Genomic DNA, 18763 nt, shown 5'->3' with positions numbered 1-18763 from the left:
AATCAACAATCCTGAATAAGTAATCTGTGAAATTGAATATGAAAAGGTTAGAAACATTACTCCTTGGAGTGGACCAATAACGGTATTTTGTTTCAAAATTACATCCTACTGAGTTGTAACTACTGAAACAAAAAGTGTTACAATCACGCCTGCTCTCCCCTACCACATAATTTCGACATTACCTTTATAACTATCACCGGTTCCCAACCTTGAGTCATCACATAGAAAAACAATCATAATGTCTGGGAAGTTTTGGTGATTTAGTTTATTCGTTTTTAAACTTTGGATATTCTCAACCAAAACACTGCTAGTCATCTGTTTGGGTGGCACTTACTTTTCAGAGTGGCGAAGGGTTATGCTGGGTAGAGATGGATAATAGTAATTTTTTTTTTTAAAAAGACAGCGTTCCTGTTTGTCAAACGAATTAACTTGGCATTCATGACTTTCAGGTTTTTGCATGAATTCAGATTTACGTGCCTCTTTAAATACTCGGATTTAGCGCTTAAATGTGTAGATCCAGTGGCCTTCACAGTGGAGTTGCCAAAAATCCGACAGCACAAGAACGCCACGGTAACATGCTTGGTAACCGGGGCGGATCTATGTTTGATAGAGCTGGGCGTGGGCACTACTCTCCTCATCCCCTCCGCTCTCTCTGGGAAGCACATTGTTCAACGCGGGCACATTATAGGACCCAGGACCAATGAATGCCTTGGTGCAGTTTAGCTACTTAAAATTACACCGTTTCTTACAGTGAATAGGACGCAAATACCTGAAGAAACGGGGAAAGAGACTCGGAATATTTTGTGGCTTTTTTCCGATTTCAGCGGAGAAGCAAAACAATTGAAAGATTTTCTTCTTCCTCTCCGGTAGAAACGCCGCTCCTGTCGCCAATAGACCTCTGCCTGTTGTAAGTATACTGTACACATCCTTGCTTACGAAAAATGTCGGTTTTTTTCCCCTCACCGAGAAATATGTCCTCTCTTAAGTGCTTTCAGTTATTTGGGCACCGCTGGAGATTGCGGTCCTTACAGAAAAACAGGTTAGCTAGCTATCATAACATTTTTTAATTCACGCCCGGCGAGCTTGAACATTATCCTGCTTAGAACTCAGCCTTCTTTCTACCCTGCCTACATAGAATGATTTTTCCTCCCAGCCCCTGACTGTTTTAAGCCAATTATATATTTTTTGGTAAGCGGTCTTCCTTGAGTTTGGGTGTTAAAACTTGGTTATAAAGGGATAACATGACCATCCAGGATTTCCCCCCGCTTTACCTCACTTTGAAAGAGAAACCGAAGACATTTGCAAGTGCCATTGCAATAGATGCTAATGTACCTCTGTCTTTTGTATTGTATAAGGAAAAGACTGGAGCAGGCTGTGAGGTTGCTGGTCTCGATAGTGGCGTCAGAGACAACTAGGGTGACGCCCCGTCACAGTGAATAAAAGCTATCACTGCGGAAGTGAGATTCCATTACAAGGCATTCACAAAGATGATCATTTCAAGTCTCGTATCTGATAAAAAAAAATGGCTAGTAAGGTGAAAGGGATTTACAAAGACAGCACCAAACACTCAGCGAATGGCCATAGAAGCTCCTGGACAGTAAACAATTAAATGCACTCAGCATTCAAAGTAGTATCAAACATTTGAATGAGTGCCCTCTTAGGCAATACAACAGAAAGTGTTTCACTCGTGTGTTTTTCTTGGGGCTTTCCGGTACACGGTTTCTTTTTTTAATCCGCCACATCGTCACGTTCGCTGACCACAGCATCTTCTGTGAAAGTCATAATCATGCAAGTGAATGTGCATCAGTCTATATGACTACGAGAAGGAGGCTTTGCAGCGATTCTGTGTGAGTAAATATTGGTGTTGGTGTCTGTAGCGTTTTGGCAAGTCAGCTGGAAAACAGTTGGAGGTGGTCCAGTGATTGAGGTGTGAGGTCAATGTGTCTTCGTTTTTTCCTTTGAAGGTTTTTATGCAGCCAAGCAGTAAGTGTGACTCTAAAAACCAAAATTTTACGAATAACACCGTTCCCTGCTGGGTTTTAGTATTGATGTGTGTGTGTGTGGGGGGGGGGGTTGAATGGACATTAGATGTTTTTATGTGACCCAGAAGATGCTTTCTTTGCTTTCACATTGTTTCATGAACTAAAACAACTCATTGAGATTTACCCAGAGCCCACATTTAGAGTTTTGGGGGTGTTAGGTGTCTAATGATAACCCTTGCAGCTCCTCCAACCGGCAGGCTTTTGTGTGGAGGTCAGCTGCTCTTTTTATCTCTGCTGCTGCCTCCACTGTGTCACCCTGTCCTACAAACTAAAAGGATGACCCAGTAGGGAAAAGGTCACTAGAGGCTAGTGGCTTTCAGAACAGCTAAAAGGCCTCTTTAGATAGTGAAACATTTAGAAATTTGGAAAGAAATGGTTTATTAAAAGAACCAAATTCAGCTTTGTGTTAAATTCTAGAGAAAAGAGTAAATTTTTTTAACTATGTTGTAGTCAGTTTGACCCTCCTACCAACTTCATAAAATCTGAACCAATGTCTTCACGTAATTGTGTTTCACTGGCCTGAGAGAAGAATAGCGCTTCATTCCTAAGCTGGTGGAAAACACTTAGTGTTTTGGATGCTGTTTAGAAGAATGATGTCACTGGAAAGCAGAGGGAGGGTGGGGTGGTTATCGAGACTTTAGGATGGGTCTCGGAGTCTCCGTATTTGACCGTGACACCTCCCTTGAGAGGGTCTCCTTACCATCATAGCTCCATTAAAAATCTATTATCTCTGCAGTGGGCTTGTGGCTCTGCCAGTATGGAGCCTTTAACCAATTAAGCACTTAAATGGAGACCAGAGTGCATGTTGAGGAAGACGGTCATCCATGTACCTAGCTCCTTGTGTCACGTGTGTTGAGAAGATGAAAAAGATGCAATGAAGTTTGGCTTGGAGGATTTTCATTATGTTTAATATTTTTCACTTTCTTGCTAGACTCTTCTCTTCTGTGTTTGTTATGCCCTTGGTGTATATATAGAGAGCAGTCTTCTCCCTTGCCAATGAACTCTCCTGCTACCATCTGAATTGCTGCTCTTTGCTTGCACCCTCCGTAAGCTGTCATGTAAGATTATCCTTTTGGTCCAGGCGAGGCTCTAGGGTTTCAAAATGGACTGTTAATTTCAGACCGGCGGTGGTGCACTATAAATAACCCTAAACTCAAACATGCTAAATAGTGGCCCTTGATCATATTAGAGAGCTGCTCTACAAAGGTTTTGGGAACTTTGGAATGAGATAGGTGCGGCCTGTGTGACAGCTGTGGCAGATTCATTACTGTTTTTTGTTGAATGACTAACAAAAGTCACCCTGCTGTAGGATAATTACTTTGGTCACATGTACACCGTGTGTAAAAAGGACACAGACAATTGCCACATCATGAATGCAAGTTTTCACATGTGTGCAAATAAAGGTAGCAGAGTTTAACCATACGCTGAGAGCAACTCCACTCGGGATTGCAGAGGAGAAGATGGGGATATATTGTGTTTGATACAGCTATACCCAACATACCCATCTGTGTGTAGAGGAGAGCTCAGACAAAACACTCTTTTGCTTAGTCCCTGAGTGTGGATGAAATTGATGCAAGTACTAATGATTTTGACCTCCAGAGGCTGTGTCCTCGTCTTTCCTCTCTATCTACACAAAGACCCGCTCAGTATGAGCCCCTCCTGACAACAAGTGGCTGTAGAAACGCAGCACTGTCTGTGTCAGTGACTGATTTTGCTATTCATCTCCATATGTATATGAGGATTATTAATCAGCAGCTGACATGGCCTAGTTTGAGAGAAGACGGCTGTCTGCTTTCCCTCCTCTGAACTCCCAGTAGCGATGCATGGATGTGTTGAATTTGCATTTTTTAGGCTGTAAATATCACTGGCTTGGCAGGTGTACACTAGAGATCTGGTTATGTAGAAAAAATGCTGTAACCACGTGTGTTAAATGTTGAAGAACTGTGTATGATGCTGTATTCGATTATGTAGCTATCTTTTTTTGTTTTTGTTTGGCCTAAATTCGTCATACTAATCAGTTCAGCGCACGAGTTATCACTGCCATATTGATGAATATCGGGTAAAAAGGAGGCATTTCATGCATATTTCTGTGTGAATCTCTCATAGGCTTTGGCAACATTTCATTTTTTCGAAAAAATCTCAACCCAGAATGATTTAGCTTCTTTAGTTTTAGTGCTGTGACCCCATCTAGCTCTTTCAGGCTTGAGTTTCCCTACTGGCTAACTGTCCAGGCCGCTACTGCCACAAATAGAATCCAATTCTGTGAAAAACAGTGCTTTTATTGTTAATTGTGAGGCAGCAAGTGAAATTAAGATGCACAAGTGCTCACCAGTGAGGCTTGTGGCATCTGATCAATCTCTGATTAACAATAATGTTTAGATATGACAAAACAGAGCGAATACGTGGAACAGCTGACCAACAGTATGGTTGAGTATTCAGTTTTAGTCATCAAGTGTTTCATCCTGTATGATGGCATATTGGTCATCCTGTCTTTTAGTGAACTGGAATAAGTCATATCAAATCTTTGATCTAAATGACTTGTCTATAGTTGAACATTTTATCTTGTGTCCACACTAAACGTGAAATAACTGCCGATGAGTCTATTATTGTTGATCCTTGCCCTGTCTGGAGTTTCAGCAGCCAAAGGTGTTCCAGCGTCTGCCTGCCCCACACAAGTCTCTGTTCGCCACACAGCTGCTGTTTATTTAGTTAGAGGGGGCTCTAAGGAGCTAGACTGGCTCTGCTACTCCACCAGAGTCTGCAGTCCAGCCAGGGCAGGCTGCACTGTGTACCAGGCTGATTTATTTACACTGAGGGAAAAGGAAGCTAAATGTTTAACCACAAGTTTGAGGGGTCAGTATAATTCCCTTCCTGTTGTGTTTCAGAGTTATAGCAGCGAGGGTGTTTTGACAAGGAGGTCGTTGTTGGTAATGGTGATGGTGCTCAGAGCTACCTGTTCCATTAAGGTGAAGCAGTGGCTTACGGGATGCAGGAGTGTGTGCGTTTGTGTGCTTGCGTATCATGGTGATTGAATGAGAGCAGTTAAATGACTGTGTCCTCAACTTAGCAAGTCTGGTTGTCTCTCAATCATTAACATTATTGCAGTCTTGGTTAATCTTAGTTTGTCCTAACAGCACAGGCACATACAGCCTCAGACACAAATAACCCAAACAGGACTTTTTTTTTCTTTCTGAGAATGCAGATTCTATTAATACAACACCACACCCAGAGACAAATATAGAACGTCTGTTATTTTTTTCCTCTCCACAGCTAAATTGACCTTATATGTTTCATTTTCTTTTGAAATTCTGTGTCTTGTCCGGTTATTGAACTGACCACAGGCTGTGTTTATGACAGGCCACCTGTTACTTCTCTCTTTATACTGTTAGAGTTCAAGATTCACCCCAGCTATTGCTTGTACTTTCATTCCTTTGGGAGTCAAAGCACAAGAGACAGGGCGTGAGTGTTTACTGCTCAGGTCAACTGAAGCCCTGATGTTTACACTCTTAAGCGCGCAAGTAGTTTGTGTAGCAGCTATAACAAAGAGTGCATTTTATATGAGGGATGACACACGGCTCCCTGCGGAAGGTAAAAGAGCATATGTGAACTGTGCTGCTCATGAAATCCTGACAGATTGATTATACACTGCAGCAGGTGGTGCAGGTTAATGATTTTCCTCTTCAGGACCATTCAGCAAAGTGAGACACTATTAATGAGCATGTGGAGATGTTTAACCCACATGTGCCCGTCTTTTATGCTAAATGAGACATAGTTTAAACTTTTGAGGAAGAGAGATTTAGGGTTACACTGGGTGTTAAGTAAAGTTAGTGTTAATAGTGAACTGTTTTGTTTAGGAGGACTTATAATATACGAGTTTTCACCTTGAATATTTATCAGAGTCATTTTGCATTAGTCACGGTTCAAAATGAGTCTTATTTGTCTCATGCTGGGGGGCTCACTGTCTGAAACAAGCTGTTTTAGCTGCTCTCCCTTTAAGGTCACCCTCCCTTTTTTTTTGAACCAGCCCATATTATATATAGACTGTATATACACTTTAGATTCATTGTATAGTACAATTATGACAACCGAGGCTTTGCTGTTTGAAAGACAGATATTTGACGTAGAGGTGGCGTCTAGAGGTTGTTGGTCTAAATTGTCAAACAGAAAGTGAAACTATGCTTCTGTTAAGACACATGGCTTTCTATCATTTATAACTGTTCTCAGTTACTTTCCTCTTAGGTCTTTAACCAGATATGACATCATTATTATTCCACTCATTATTACTACAATGTCAAACTGTAACCATAGTAGAGTCCTGTAGTTACAATGGGCCTCCAGCACACTTGTTGTTAGTCATAGATTTGTAGCCGATTTAATGTTATAAAACCAGCACAACAAGTTCATATCAGTCAGTAATAAATCTAACTCATCATGTCTTCTACTCAGAAGCTATTTGGTCATTTTTAGGTTGCATATTTGGTGAGTTTGTGGTCAGCTGTCCATACAATGAGTCTCACTTTGCCACAGAACATAACAGAAAAACCATATGACTACTTTCTCTTTAACACTGGAATTTTACTGGCCAGCAACGCTGTGGTGGGGGAAGATGACCTGTGGGTACGTGTCTTTGCACTGGTTTGTGTCTGTACATGAATATTTGCAGCTTCACCTAGTTTGGTGGTGAAATGAGCAAAATTGTAATATACGCAAGTTTTCCCACATTTTTAAGCATGCAAAAATCTATTACACTGGAAAAACATCTCATTAATATTTGAATAACTTGGTTTTTCTCCCAGTTTTAATCATTTCTCCTAAATTTATGTAGGTTTGAGTGTGCCCGTTTCAGGTAACATAAAATTCAAATTCAAATTTTATTTGTCACACACACACAACCATACACAGTATGACATGGGGGTGAAATGCTTGTAGCTGTACAATGCCCGACCATTAAATGACAGAAGAAAAGTTTTACAATATTTACAATTTACTACAAAAATTTACAAATTAACTTAGGAATTTACAGTAAAGAATGTGCAAATAGCAGAAGAGATTATAAAGATAAGGATTATAAATTATAGGAATTATAGGATTATAGGAAATGTGTGGTGGTGCGTGTGGTGACGTGTGTGAGAGTCCAGTCTTATAGTGACGTGTTGGGAGAGTCCAGTCCTACACCTGGTTCAGGCCCCGAATAGCCTGGGGGAAGAAGCTCCTCTTCATTCTCTCTGTTTTGGCCTTAAGGGAGCGGAAGCGCTTCCCAGACCTCAACAGTGAGAAGAGTCCATTGTTGGGATGGGAGAGGTCCATCATAATCTTCCTAGCTTTGGACTTGCACCGCTTGGTGTAGATGGACAGCAGGTCAGGGAGCTCTGATTGAATGATGCGTTCTGCCGAGCGCACCACTCTTTGCAGATCTCGTCTGTCCTGCTTGGTGCTGTTCCCAAACCAGGTGCAGATGTTTGACGTCAGGATGCTCTCGATGGTGCAGGAGTAGAAGTTCTTGAGCACCTTCAGTGGCAGATGGAAGTCTCTAAGTCTTCTGAGGAAGAAGAGATGCTGACGGGCTTTCTTAACCAGGGTGTTGATGTGACAGGACCATGACAGGTCCTGAGTGATGTGGACACCCAGGTATCGGAAACTGTCCACTCTCTCCACTGGCGTGCCACTGATGATGAGGGGTTTGTAATTCCTCGCCTGCTTTGTAGTGAAGTCCACGATCAGCTCCTTAGTCTTGCTGATGTTTAGGAGGAGGTTATTCTCCTGGCACCAGGTCTCCAGGTTCCTAATCTCCTCCAGGTAGGCCGTCTCGATGTTGTCGGAGATCAGGCCCACAACAGCAGTGTCGTCAGCAAACTTGACAATGGAGGTGGTGTCGGATGTGGCTACACAGTCATAAGTGTACAGTGAGTACAGCAGGGGGCTTAAAACACAGCCCTGAGGCACTCCAGTGCTGAGTGAGATGGAGGGGGAGACTTGTTTTCCTACCCTCACTGATTGGGGTCTGTCTGTGAGGAAGTTGAGGATCCACTGACACAGTGATGAGCTGAGTCCTAGATCCGTCAACTTGGTGAAAAGCTTAGAGGGAATTATTGTGTTGAATGCTGAACTGTAGTCCACGAACAGCATCCTAACATAATTCCCTCTGCCAGTGTCCAGGTGACTCAGGGATGTGTGGAGCAGGTGAGATATGGCATCGTCTGTGGAACGATTAGTCCGGTAAGCAAACTGAAGTGAGTCGATGGTGGGAGGAAGTGAAGAAGTGATGTGATCTCTCATCAGTCTTTCAAAACACTTCATCACAATTGAAGTCAGTGCTACTGGACGGTTGTCATTGTGGCAAGCGGGCTGTTGTTTCTTTGGAACAGGGACAATAATGGACCGTTTGAAGCACGTGGGAACCACAGCTTGGGCCAGGGAGAGGTTGAAGATCTCCGTGAACACCGGTGCTAGTTGATCAGCGCAGGCTCTAAGGACCCGGCCAGGGATTGCATCTGGTCCTGCTGCCTTCCTGGTGTTCACCCTCCTGAAGGTGTTCCTCACGGCATGCTCTGTGATGACGAATGCATTTTCTTCACTGGTGCACTCCGAGCGCGCACAGCCGTTTGTTGTTTTAATTGCTGCGGCGTCGAAGCGAGCATAAAACGTGTTCAGCTCATCAGCCAGTGAAGCATCTGCATTCATCATTGAAGAAGCTGGTCGTTTATAGTCCGTTATAGTCCGCAGTCCTTTCCACAGGCTCCTAGAGTCGCACTGTCGTAGCTGTGACTCTAGTTTTTCCCCGTAGCTCCGCTTTGCCTTTCGGACCGCGCTGCGCACGTTGTAGGACGCAGCCTTGTATAGGTCCATATTACCGGAGACAAGCCCTTCATTGTAGGCAGCGGTGCGTGATCTCAGAGCGTCGCGGATGTTTTTATCCACCCACGGCTTCTGGTTGGGAAACGTTCGGATGATAGTTCTTTCTGCTGTGTCGTCCGCTAGTTTCCCGATAAATCCCACAACCGCTTCCGTAAACATGTTGATGTCATCAGAGCTGCGCCGAAACATGTCCCAGTCTGCGTCATCCAGTGCGTCCTGCAGCGCGGCCACCGATTGGTCCGTCCAGCGAGCGACCTCCCTCCTGATTGGTGGTTGCTGCTTTAGCCTTTGTTTGTAAGCAGGTATGAGGAAGATGGCGGAATGGTCCGATTTTCCAAATGCCGGCAGGGGCTGAGCCTTGTAACAGTTCTTGAACGGGGTGTAGCAGTGGTCTAATGTCCTCGTGCCCCGGGTGGGGCAGTTGATGTGCTGGTGAAGGTTGTGAAATGTCCGTTTGAGATTCACTCTGTTAAAATCTCCCATAACAATGAGTGCGGCATCTCGGTGAAGTGTTTGTTGATGTGTGAGAGCCTCATGTAGCTCACATAAGGCAGTGTCCGAGTCCGCGTGAGGCGGAATGTAAACAGTGCAGGCAATGACCGCAGTGAATTCCCGAGGGAGATAGAAAGGGCGACACTTAACGATCAAAAGCTCCAGATTGGGCGAGCAAGAGCGTGTGAGTGGGGAGATGTTTGTGCTGTCGCACCATCTGTTGTTCACCATCAAACACACTCCACCACCTCTTTTCTTCCCCGACTCCATTGTCCTGTCCATGCGGTAAACCGAAAAGAACCCCGTCGGCTGCACGGCGTGGTCTGGTATCGCTGGGTTCAGCCAAGTCTCGGTGAAGCAGAGGAGGTTGCAGTCCCGAATGTCTCTCTGGAACTTGATTCTGGCTCTGAGGTCATCAAGCTTGTTCTCGATGGATTGAACATTGGCTAGCAGGATACTGGGCATGGGTGCGCGGTGTGCGCGAGCCCGTAGCCTGTTCCTGATGCCGGCTCTTTTACCTCGAGGCCGTCGCTTAGGGTCGCGTCCTTTGTTCTCTCTCAGGATCTCCTTTGGCCAGGTTGGGTCCGGAGTTAAACATGGTGAAATGTTCGTGTACTGCAGACCAATAGAAACCAAAGTGTCTCTACTGTAGCGGATTTGTGTGTTTTGCATGATGCCCATGCAAGATTATCGCAGATATAGCAAAAAGTGACGAAAAACTGCAAAAAGTGGAGAAGTTAGGGCAGAGCATCCAGCACGGCAGCCGACCTCACCGGCGCCATTTTGTACCATTTTGTACATTTTGTAAAATTGATATCGCGCATGTTTCCTCGCGAGACTTGCGTATTTCTTTAATAACATGGCTTGATTTATGGTTAACTTGACCACGTTACATCGACTGGACATATTAAGTGGGTGTGGTGGAGCGTAGGGGGCAACTGCAGGCACACCTGGGGGTCATAAAATTGTAACCCTCCTGGATGGATCGCTGTAGAGTGAATCAACAAGAAATCCTTCATAACAACAGTCTCGTAGATAGTGATTTACCTCATCGTTAAAATGAAACAGTGGAAGAGTTTTAAATATATTTTTAGAATTATTTTATTAAAAATGTTCTAGTATTGACTCAATTTGATCTTTATTAATATGTATTTGTTTATTTTTGGATCACTGTCCCTGTATGGTCGAGGGTAGACCTCAGTAATCTAAACCCTGAGTGATATGGATCTATCTGCCAGTGTGATGCCCCTCCTTTTTCTCTCTTACTCCCTCTCATGCACACTTTTTGCTGCTAACACTGAGCGGGAGAGGACTGGAACATTGAGTACCTTCAGCACATTTTTCACATTCCCCTTTGAGGGTCTCAACTACAGCCCCCACTGCATGCACACACTTCAGCATACACAACCACTCGTGTTTCTCACCAGTGGGCATTAATGGTATTGTCATATGTTTTGTCTGTACCACCAATTGAGGACACGTCAATCTTGACACGTGCTTGTCAAAACTGTGTGTCATGTTTATTTTGGTCATTATACTAACCTGCACCTTTTCCTCTCTCCAGCAGCGGTGGTTGTGTGTGAGTGTGTGGTTGAGCTGCAGCTGCGAACATGACGGAGTATAAGCTGGTGGTGGTGGGAGCTGGAGGCGTGGGCAAGAGTGCACTTACCATACAGCTGATCCAGAACCACTTTGTGGATGAATATGACCCCACAATAGAGGTATGACGTGCTTCTACGTGTTCTGTACATTATTCCTGCAGCAGTTATCTTTAGATGAAGTATTTCCCCTTGAACTGTTGTGTGCTTCTGCGACATTCTTTAAAATGGTTCATGTGCAGTCTTTGCGTAATTAGATGTTTTATATAAATGTCCAACCACACAGTCTAAACCAAGTTACTTTAATTAATTAACTTCTGTGGCAATCCTCCAAATGACAAGGCTTGAAAGAAATCCATAATTTCAGAAAAGAGAAAAGCATTTTCTCCACCTTTTACTCAATATTTTCCTGAGGAAAAAGACACTGGAATATATTGCAGAGCAAAGAGGAAGGCCAGTGAGAATGTCTTCTCCTGTCTTTTCTCCCCTTTTTCTCCCTCTCTATCCCTCTCTTTCTCACCACGCCTGCCTCTGGCCAGACAATGTCCTTTTTGTGTATTTGCATTCCTGGCCCCTATGCTCTAACAAACAAAGGGACAGCACTCCCATGTTTTTGTGACTGCATGTTGGAAGGCTAAACATTGGCTCTGATACCCTGCTCCTCTGATCTCTTGATTTTCATTTGACCTGAAAGTGAGGAGGGAATTTAACAAAGTAACCTAAGTTGATTACAGTCAAGCAACATTCAGTCACTGACATAGTGTCCCTATAGTATACTTCTTTGCCCTGAGTGACCCAGGGTAAGAATCTGCAATGGACCACCGGTTACATTAAGGTGAACTATCAGTTTTGTGTGATGTCTTTAGCACTTCTCTAAAAGTGCAAGTTTGTCTTTTTCTGCAGGACTCATACAGGAAGCAGGTTGTGATCGACGGGGAGACCTGCCTGTTGGACATCCTGGACACTGCAGGTCAAGAGGAGTACAGCGCCATGAGGGATCAGTACATGAGGACGGGGGAGGGCTTCCTGTGTGTCTTCGCCATCAACAATACCAAGTCTTTTGAGGACATTCACCAGTATAGGTGTGTCTAAGAGTAATGCAAAGAAAGAGAACTGGAAAATGTGCACCTCTGTATTTCTTGGCCAGACCGTAGGCCTGTTGGGGTGGAGCTCCGGTGCTAAATCATGTCTGTTAGCTTCTCTGGATGTGCATATGCAGTGTGTGTTAGAGGGACTCCCGTGGGGTCTGCAGGAAAAGGGCTTTATATACGTGTGTGCCAGCTCTCTGCAGTACTTGATGATGTCATGCTGTAGCGTTTAACACGGCTAAAGAAAGCTTAGTTCCCAACTGGAGGCTTACAGCACGATGCCAATGAAATCGATCCTGACTCAATTAGAGAAGCAGGGAGAGGTAGCGCTCCCAAGGACAGGGAAGGAGAAAGGGAGGGTGGGGGTGATAGTTTCAGCTGGAAGTGACAGTGTTTTCTCTCTTTGCCACATTTTTTCTTTCTCATCACATTAGGCATCCACTTGCTGGTCTTGCATGAGGCTACACTTTAAGTCACAGGTTTCCAGAGTGTGTAAATGTACATTTGTTTGGCCTGTTGCCATTGCAACTCAGCTGTTTTGGACCCTGCTTTAGCATAACTGCTCTTAAACCATACAGGTATGCAGTGCACTTTGGCTCAGTGCCCAGTTAAATGTTTTGAGTTATCTAGACATCTGCTGCCTGTATTTACAGGCAACAATTGTTTGTGACAAGAAATAAAACCCACAAAAACTTTCCCCCCCACTATCAGTGCTGACTAGCGCTACATGGCAGAGCAGTGTTCATCCATGTACAAAAACACCAAATAAAGACCAATCCACAACTCTTTAAAGCTAAACTTTAAGCACTCGCCTTAATACCAGGTATACAAGTATCTGTGGTTTGATAGGGTAACTTGTTTGCTTTGACATCAAAACTCAGAGCAAGTGTTGTCATAATTACCATTGGCAGTATTGACTGCAGATGGGTTTGGCTGACTGTACTGCAGGCTATACTGGGGCTGATTGAGAAGAAAGGCTGGGCTGATGGAGTGATCTGACCCTCTCCTCTCACTCAGTCCCCCCTGGCTGCATGGCATTTGGCACTTGCTGCTGTAGTGATGAGGTAATGCTGTTTGCCGCTTGCCTGTTGTCCACCCACCCACCCTCCTTCAGCAGTGCAGCACAGCACAGCCCAGCACCGGTAGGCACTAGCTCTTCCTCTGGGTCCTAAAGTTCCCCGGGTGGTTGGTTCTCCAGGGGTGGAGCTGTTGATGATGCTGGGAGGATCTCAGCCAACAGACATGTAACTGTGGCTAAATAAAGTGCTTGGATGTATCAAGGAACAAAAATAATAATAAGGAAATGAAATAAACGAAATTTTCAATTTTCTTGTTTTGCAACGCAGAGAACAGATTAAGCGTGTTAAGGATTCCGATGATGTTCCCATGGTCCTTGTGGGAAACAAATGTGACCTCCCTGCGCGCACGGTGGACACGAGGCAAGCCCATGAGCTCGCTCGCTCCTATGGCATCCCCTACATTGAGACCTCTGCCAAAACACGGCAGGTAAGCAGTTTACATAAAGTAAGGAGCAACATAAAGTTTTTCCGCAGAGGAATACTTTTCTCGTGTCCTGCCTCTTTTATTGGTGTTTGAATCTTTAAAATTCCTCATATGCTAATTTTGCTGCATCATTATGTTATCTGCAGGTTATGTCAGTGTTCTTATTTAGGCTGTGTAATTTCACATTTTGCAAAAATATTCATGCGCATCTTACAGCAGACCATGCGCTATGATGTGATTTGTGTTGCTGGGAACATTTTATTATGCTGCAGGCAGTGACTCATAGCCAGGTTACCTTGGCTTGAGAACAGAGCTACAGTATTTGAAAGGGCTCATAAGGACCAGTTGCCTCACAGCTCCCACTGTCTGTGACTCACTGTGACACATTATGTAGGTACATACATACTCGCATTCATCGCTACACCTGCAGAATATCTGTCACTCAAAAGGAAATGCAAGAAGTAAAGAAATGCAGTCTTTTTAGTCATCATGATTTCTTGACAACGTATTTAATAATTCTCAGTGCACGCAATGATTAAGGTTGTCATGGTAATGTTGCCAATTGGTGAGCACACCTAAAAGCTTTGCTGTCAATCAGAAGACGTGCATTTAATATGGGAGCCTTGAAAGGGAGTGTTTTAAGTGCCTGGATTTTTCTGTATGTCTGTGTTTTTGCGTGTGTTTACAGGGAGTAGAGGACGCCTTCTACACACTGGTTAGAGAGATCAGGCAGCATAAGTTGAGGAAGTTGAACCCACCCGATGAGAGTGGTCAAGACTGTATGAGCTGTCGCTGTGTGGTGTCGTGATGCAGGTGAGAAATTATATACACAGTAATGGTCACCAAATCAGTTTGCAAAGCTAAGTTGTGAATGCATGGAATGATGGAATTCACTGGCTTTGGGGAAGGTTTACCTTTAAAGGGACATATCATTACAAGTTAATACAAAGTTGTTCACCTTTATCCTGTTAGGGTGGGAGCTGGCCTCTTCCAAGCCCCCAACCATAGAGTACAAGCAGCCACTGATTGATGAGTATGAAAATGATGTTATATGCTATTGTAACTGAACATGTAAGGGAGATTTTGGACTGATATGTTAGGTAGCACCAGAGTCACACATAAATTTTGGAAATATTTTCTCAGAGCTCCAGAGCCTGAGCGATCAAAGCACATGGTAGCCCAAAGCTCTATTGCAGGGGTATCAAAAATACAGCCCAGGGGCCAGAACTCACCCACCAAAGACTCCGATCTGGCCCACAGGACAGCTTTGGAAAGGCCATATATTTTGAAGTTTTACCATTTTTCCTTCCGATAAAAAACTTCATATTACACTAAAGTAATTAACAAATAGGTGAGCATTTAAATAAGAAAATGTCTATGATTTTTCACCATCTACAATATAAAATTCCATTGTAGATAGTCCTTTTACAATAAAAAAGGCAATGAGCTACTTTTTCTGTAATTTGATACATTTATTACTTATAATTTAGTCCCAAAGAGTCATGCTGACAGATTTCTTCCATTTACTATAGAATTATTTCTTTATCATGCAGAGAAACTGAGACATAGTACTTGCAATGGCAGAAAGGGGTGCTTCACTGGTCTGGCCCACTTAAGGTCAAACATGGAAAATGAGCTTGATATCTCTGTTCTGTTGGTTTCACCATTCATTTGTTGACCACCTGTAACTCTGTGTAGATGATGCTCATTGTAAAAAAAAAAAAAGCACTTTTGAAACAATCTGAGTTTTAAAACTTTAATTATATCTTGTGTCACTTTCTTTGCCCAGCTCACTGCTACATGTTGAGAAACGCTACGGCACAAAGTGGCAGCATGGACTTAAGGACTGGAAGATGAAACAACCCAACGATGAAAACAAAAACTTTTCCAACAAAAGGATGATTGAAACAAAAGCCCTGACAGAAACCATCAGGGCTGACTGAACTATAGACTTGTATGGAAAGGGGAATATTGGACTGTTGCCTAAGTGGCTAGCGGAACTAGACTGGTCCAGCCCCATCTTTTTTGTTGGTCCACATCGACCTGTGAGCAACACCACTAATGACTCTTTGTCAGCTGCAATGTGGCATCGCTGGGTAGCTCCACAACTTTCCTGCTAACTTATTGTTTTCAGTCTCAACACTGGTAATTGGGGGGGCGGGTATCTCACCTCCGCCCTCCTTAAAAGCCTGATTCCACTCCCCATCCCCCACCTAGCTGCTGGAAGGAATGAGTGACTTCAGTGGAAAGAACTGGAATTGACTTTTAGTTAACCCAACACCTCTCATGCTAACCCATCCCATTCCCGCTTCACCCTACCTGCCTTTGGTTTCTTTTGAATGGCAATGAAATCCCTGCGCTCTAACTGGATACAGGGGGTGGATGCTGACATGGGAAAGACTGTATTTTTTGTTGTTTATCAATTAGCCTACCTGTAAAATAACAAAAAAAAAACAACTTTGATTTTTGTATTTGATATGAAACATTTATTTTTGATTGGCAGTTTTGAAAGTGCTTATTTCAGCTGGCACCTGGTTTGACATTTTTTTGACCTGCCTGAGGTAGTTGAAGATCCTTTTGGACTAGATCTCTTGAATGGAGAATTTCTAGATAGATGGCTTACCGCTGCCTTCTCTCTTTACAGATGTTTCATTGCGAGTCGTCTTGTGGAATAATAATAGTAATGGTTAGTGTACGTAGATTCTGGTGCAATAGAATAATTTACTTTCCAAATTACAAAGTATTGGGAATATACCCTCTGTCATGACTACTTATTTTTCTGCTTTACTTTTTGTTTAAGAAGGAGAGGTACCGTGCATGAAAATGTAGTTGTTGTTATCTTTGCAGTTGCAAAAGCACGATAGGTTGCCTGTAGAATGGGATAAATACCTTAAAGTTGGCAGCGAGTCGATTAAAAAAAAACAAAACAGCAATGCAAAAAGTCTCTGCATTTCATTTTAGTAGCTGTATGGTGTACAACAGCTATTTTTAGATTGCAAGAATCACTCCTTGTGGACGAAAAGGCTCAGGAATTGGTGTCCCGGAGGATATCTATCAGTCCAGGAAACCAGGGTTAATAGATGTCATAAGTTAGTTTTTGCAAAGTGTAATGCACAAGTCCTGCCTCAGAGTAAAACTTCAGTTTTTCCACACACCAGACTATCCTCACACTGCTCTGCTTTATCTGCCACTTTCAGCTTTTCAAAGGAACAATATCAAGTCAGGTGCTAGTCATGTCAGAACCATATTTACTGTATATGTGGGACTATTGTGTGTAACAGGTGTAAGGAGCGGGATATGGGAGTGCATTGTTTTGTGTTTCTTATTACAGACAGGCTTGTGCGCTCCGTAACTGGATTAATTTGCTGCCTGAATAAAAAGACTGATGTGTGTTTACTTTGCCTTATCTGTTAGCTAGGTCGTACCTCATGTGTGCAGCGAGATGGTCATCTGTTCAGTTTGCTGAATTGTTTGTTTGTTTGTTTTAACTATGTGTGCAAAAAAAAAAAAGACACGAGTGTGTTGACTTTCGACATGCGCTGTACAGAATTTGAAAGACAGGTCCCTAAAAACACTACACAGACGGGCTTTTCTGTAGTAATGAACTTTAGAGAGAACCCAGCATAAGCCAATTTGTCATAATCAAATATTCATGACATTTCAGTTCTATCACATTGGAACATGTGATAGTGATTTGACTAAATTGTTGCATTTAGCACAGATTATATCTAGATTATAGTAGTTCACTGAATTGGGCATATGTCGAAATGTGCCGAGTCCTAAACACTACAAGCCTGTTGCTTCAAATCCAAAGCTCTGATGTAACAGATGACAAACTTTATCTGGCCATTGTCCTTCTTTTAAAGGAAACAGTGTTTTTATTTTTTGACCTAATTGATATTGTACATGCAAATGAACTCTCTTTCACTCTCACCATTGCTTACAGAAATATGACCAGTCTAATTACTGTCTGGATGATGGTGGTCAGGTTTTGTGTTCTTTTCTCTGCTTGGAGGAAGGATATGAACTGTGAATGTGTTTGACTCTCTTGATACTGTTTGAAAGAAGCCTCGATTTTACAATTTATATTGCTTACATTATTTGAGGGATAATCGTAGGGGCCCTACTTTTGGCTGTGTTGTACCCAGCTTTTATTTTTCATCCACTGTACTCAGACATTTCAATGGAAAAGGAGCGTGGAGTTTGTAGTATGTAATTACAGTCCTTGTGGTATCCTTGTTAATCTTTAAACAGTACATCCGTGATATAATAATACCATAGAATTTCACAAATCTATGCATTCAGATTACCATTGCATTAGAAAAAGCATCATGTTGTCGCAATACTCAGCCAGTGAACCACCAGTATACATGTCTGAAAACCTGGCGAGCATGACAAAGACTTTCAGGACCATTGGGGGTTTTGCACAAGGATTCGGTGGGCTCAAGGGCTTGTTTGTCCCCTTGCAGACTGTGGAATGGGCGCGTGGATGGATTTTGTGAAAAAAATGTCAACTGTTTAGCTATTTAAGATGTATTTACTCTTTGAAAATGTGGCAAATGTATTGCAGGACAGGAATAAAGATGTCAAGATCAAACTGCTTTGGTCCACTCGCCACCAAACTTTTGTTCTTAAGTTTGTGATTTGCTTCCCCCTGCAGGCTACTATGTGTATTCTGCCGTGAAGTTGAAGGACTGGGACAGCTTTGGTTTAATATTGCTTTTGTCTTATAATAAAAGCTGATGACATATATAGATATTCTTGATAAATGTTTTATATTTAACTGCTTATAAGGAAGAGTCCCAGTGTACAACAGCATGAGGCCTATATAATGTGAGAAAATACAGCTCTGATAAGGGGTTCAAAGGGCAATCATAAACCCTGTTTACACATGATTCTACCATAAAACACTGCAGTGACAACAAATTTAATATTGCACAACTGAACTTTAATGTGTAATGTGTAGTTTTTAAAACCCTTCAGGATGGTTAGATGTTAGAAGAAATTAAAATATTACATTTAAGTTCTAGTGATAACAAGCGATAGGGCCCTACATTCATTAATGAAAACTGGGCGGTGACCATGTAGTGAATAAGGGAGCAGGCTTTCAAAAGAAGCCTTGGTTTAAAAAAAAAAGTTTGATTGATGTGGGATTCACACTTGTTAGTTATTTGGCTTACTTTGC

At 42.8% G+C, this 18763-nt stretch overlaps 1 protein-coding gene across 3 annotated transcripts; it reads left to right on the top strand.

Moving 5' to 3' along the window:
• Window positions 1-618: 618 nt before the first annotated feature.
• Window positions 619-18336, top strand: LOC146569437 (GTPase HRas). 3 transcript variants are annotated; one of them, XM_085281744.1, is made up of 6 exons: window positions 619-907; window positions 10957-11110; window positions 11891-12069; window positions 13422-13581; window positions 14267-14391; window positions 15368-18336. In XM_085281744.1, the coding sequence occupies exons 2-5, from the start codon at window positions 11000-11002 to the stop codon at window positions 14384-14386; spliced, it is 570 nt and encodes a 189-aa protein (XP_085137870.1). In that variant the 5' UTR covers window positions 619-907; window positions 10957-10999; the 3' UTR covers window positions 14387-14391; window positions 15368-18336. The 3 variants fall into 3 exon arrangements, with proteins under 3 accessions (XP_085137870.1, XP_085137869.1, XP_085137871.1); XM_085281743.1 differs by having other exon boundaries at window positions 620-907; window positions 10954-11110; XM_085281745.1 differs by lacking the exon at window positions 619-907 and adding an exon at window positions 10703-10828 and having other exon boundaries at window positions 10954-11110.
• Window positions 18337-18763: the final 427 nt, after the last annotated feature.

This window comes from Mchenga conophoros, linkage group LG7, assembly GCF_057382185.1.
Source record: "Mchenga conophoros isolate Kocher_MC1m ecotype Shallow Benthic linkage group LG7, M_conophoros_male_GT1.1, whole genome shotgun sequence".
Taxonomy (NCBI): domain Eukaryota; kingdom Metazoa; phylum Chordata; class Actinopteri; order Cichliformes; family Cichlidae; genus Mchenga; species Mchenga conophoros.
The sequence above is the reverse complement of the archived record's forward strand: the minus strand, read 5'-3'. Positions and strand labels throughout refer to the sequence as shown.

What these genes read in the sequence shown, in the direction of transcription:
- LOC146569437 (XM_085281744.1), top strand. Translation starts at nt 11,000, where the DNA reads ATGACGGAGTATAAGCTGGTGGTGGTGGGAGCTGGAGGCGTGGGCAAG. An exon ending in GAGGACATTCACCAGTATAG is followed by an intron (nt 12,070 to 13,421) that starts GTGTGTCTAAGA and finishes TTTGCAACGCAG; the next exon opens with AGAACAGATTAAGCGTGTTA. An exon ending in CCTCTGCCAAAACACGGCAG is followed by an intron (nt 13,582 to 14,266) that starts GTAAGCAGTTTA and finishes GTGTGTTTACAG; the next exon opens with GGAGTAGAGGACGCCTTCTA.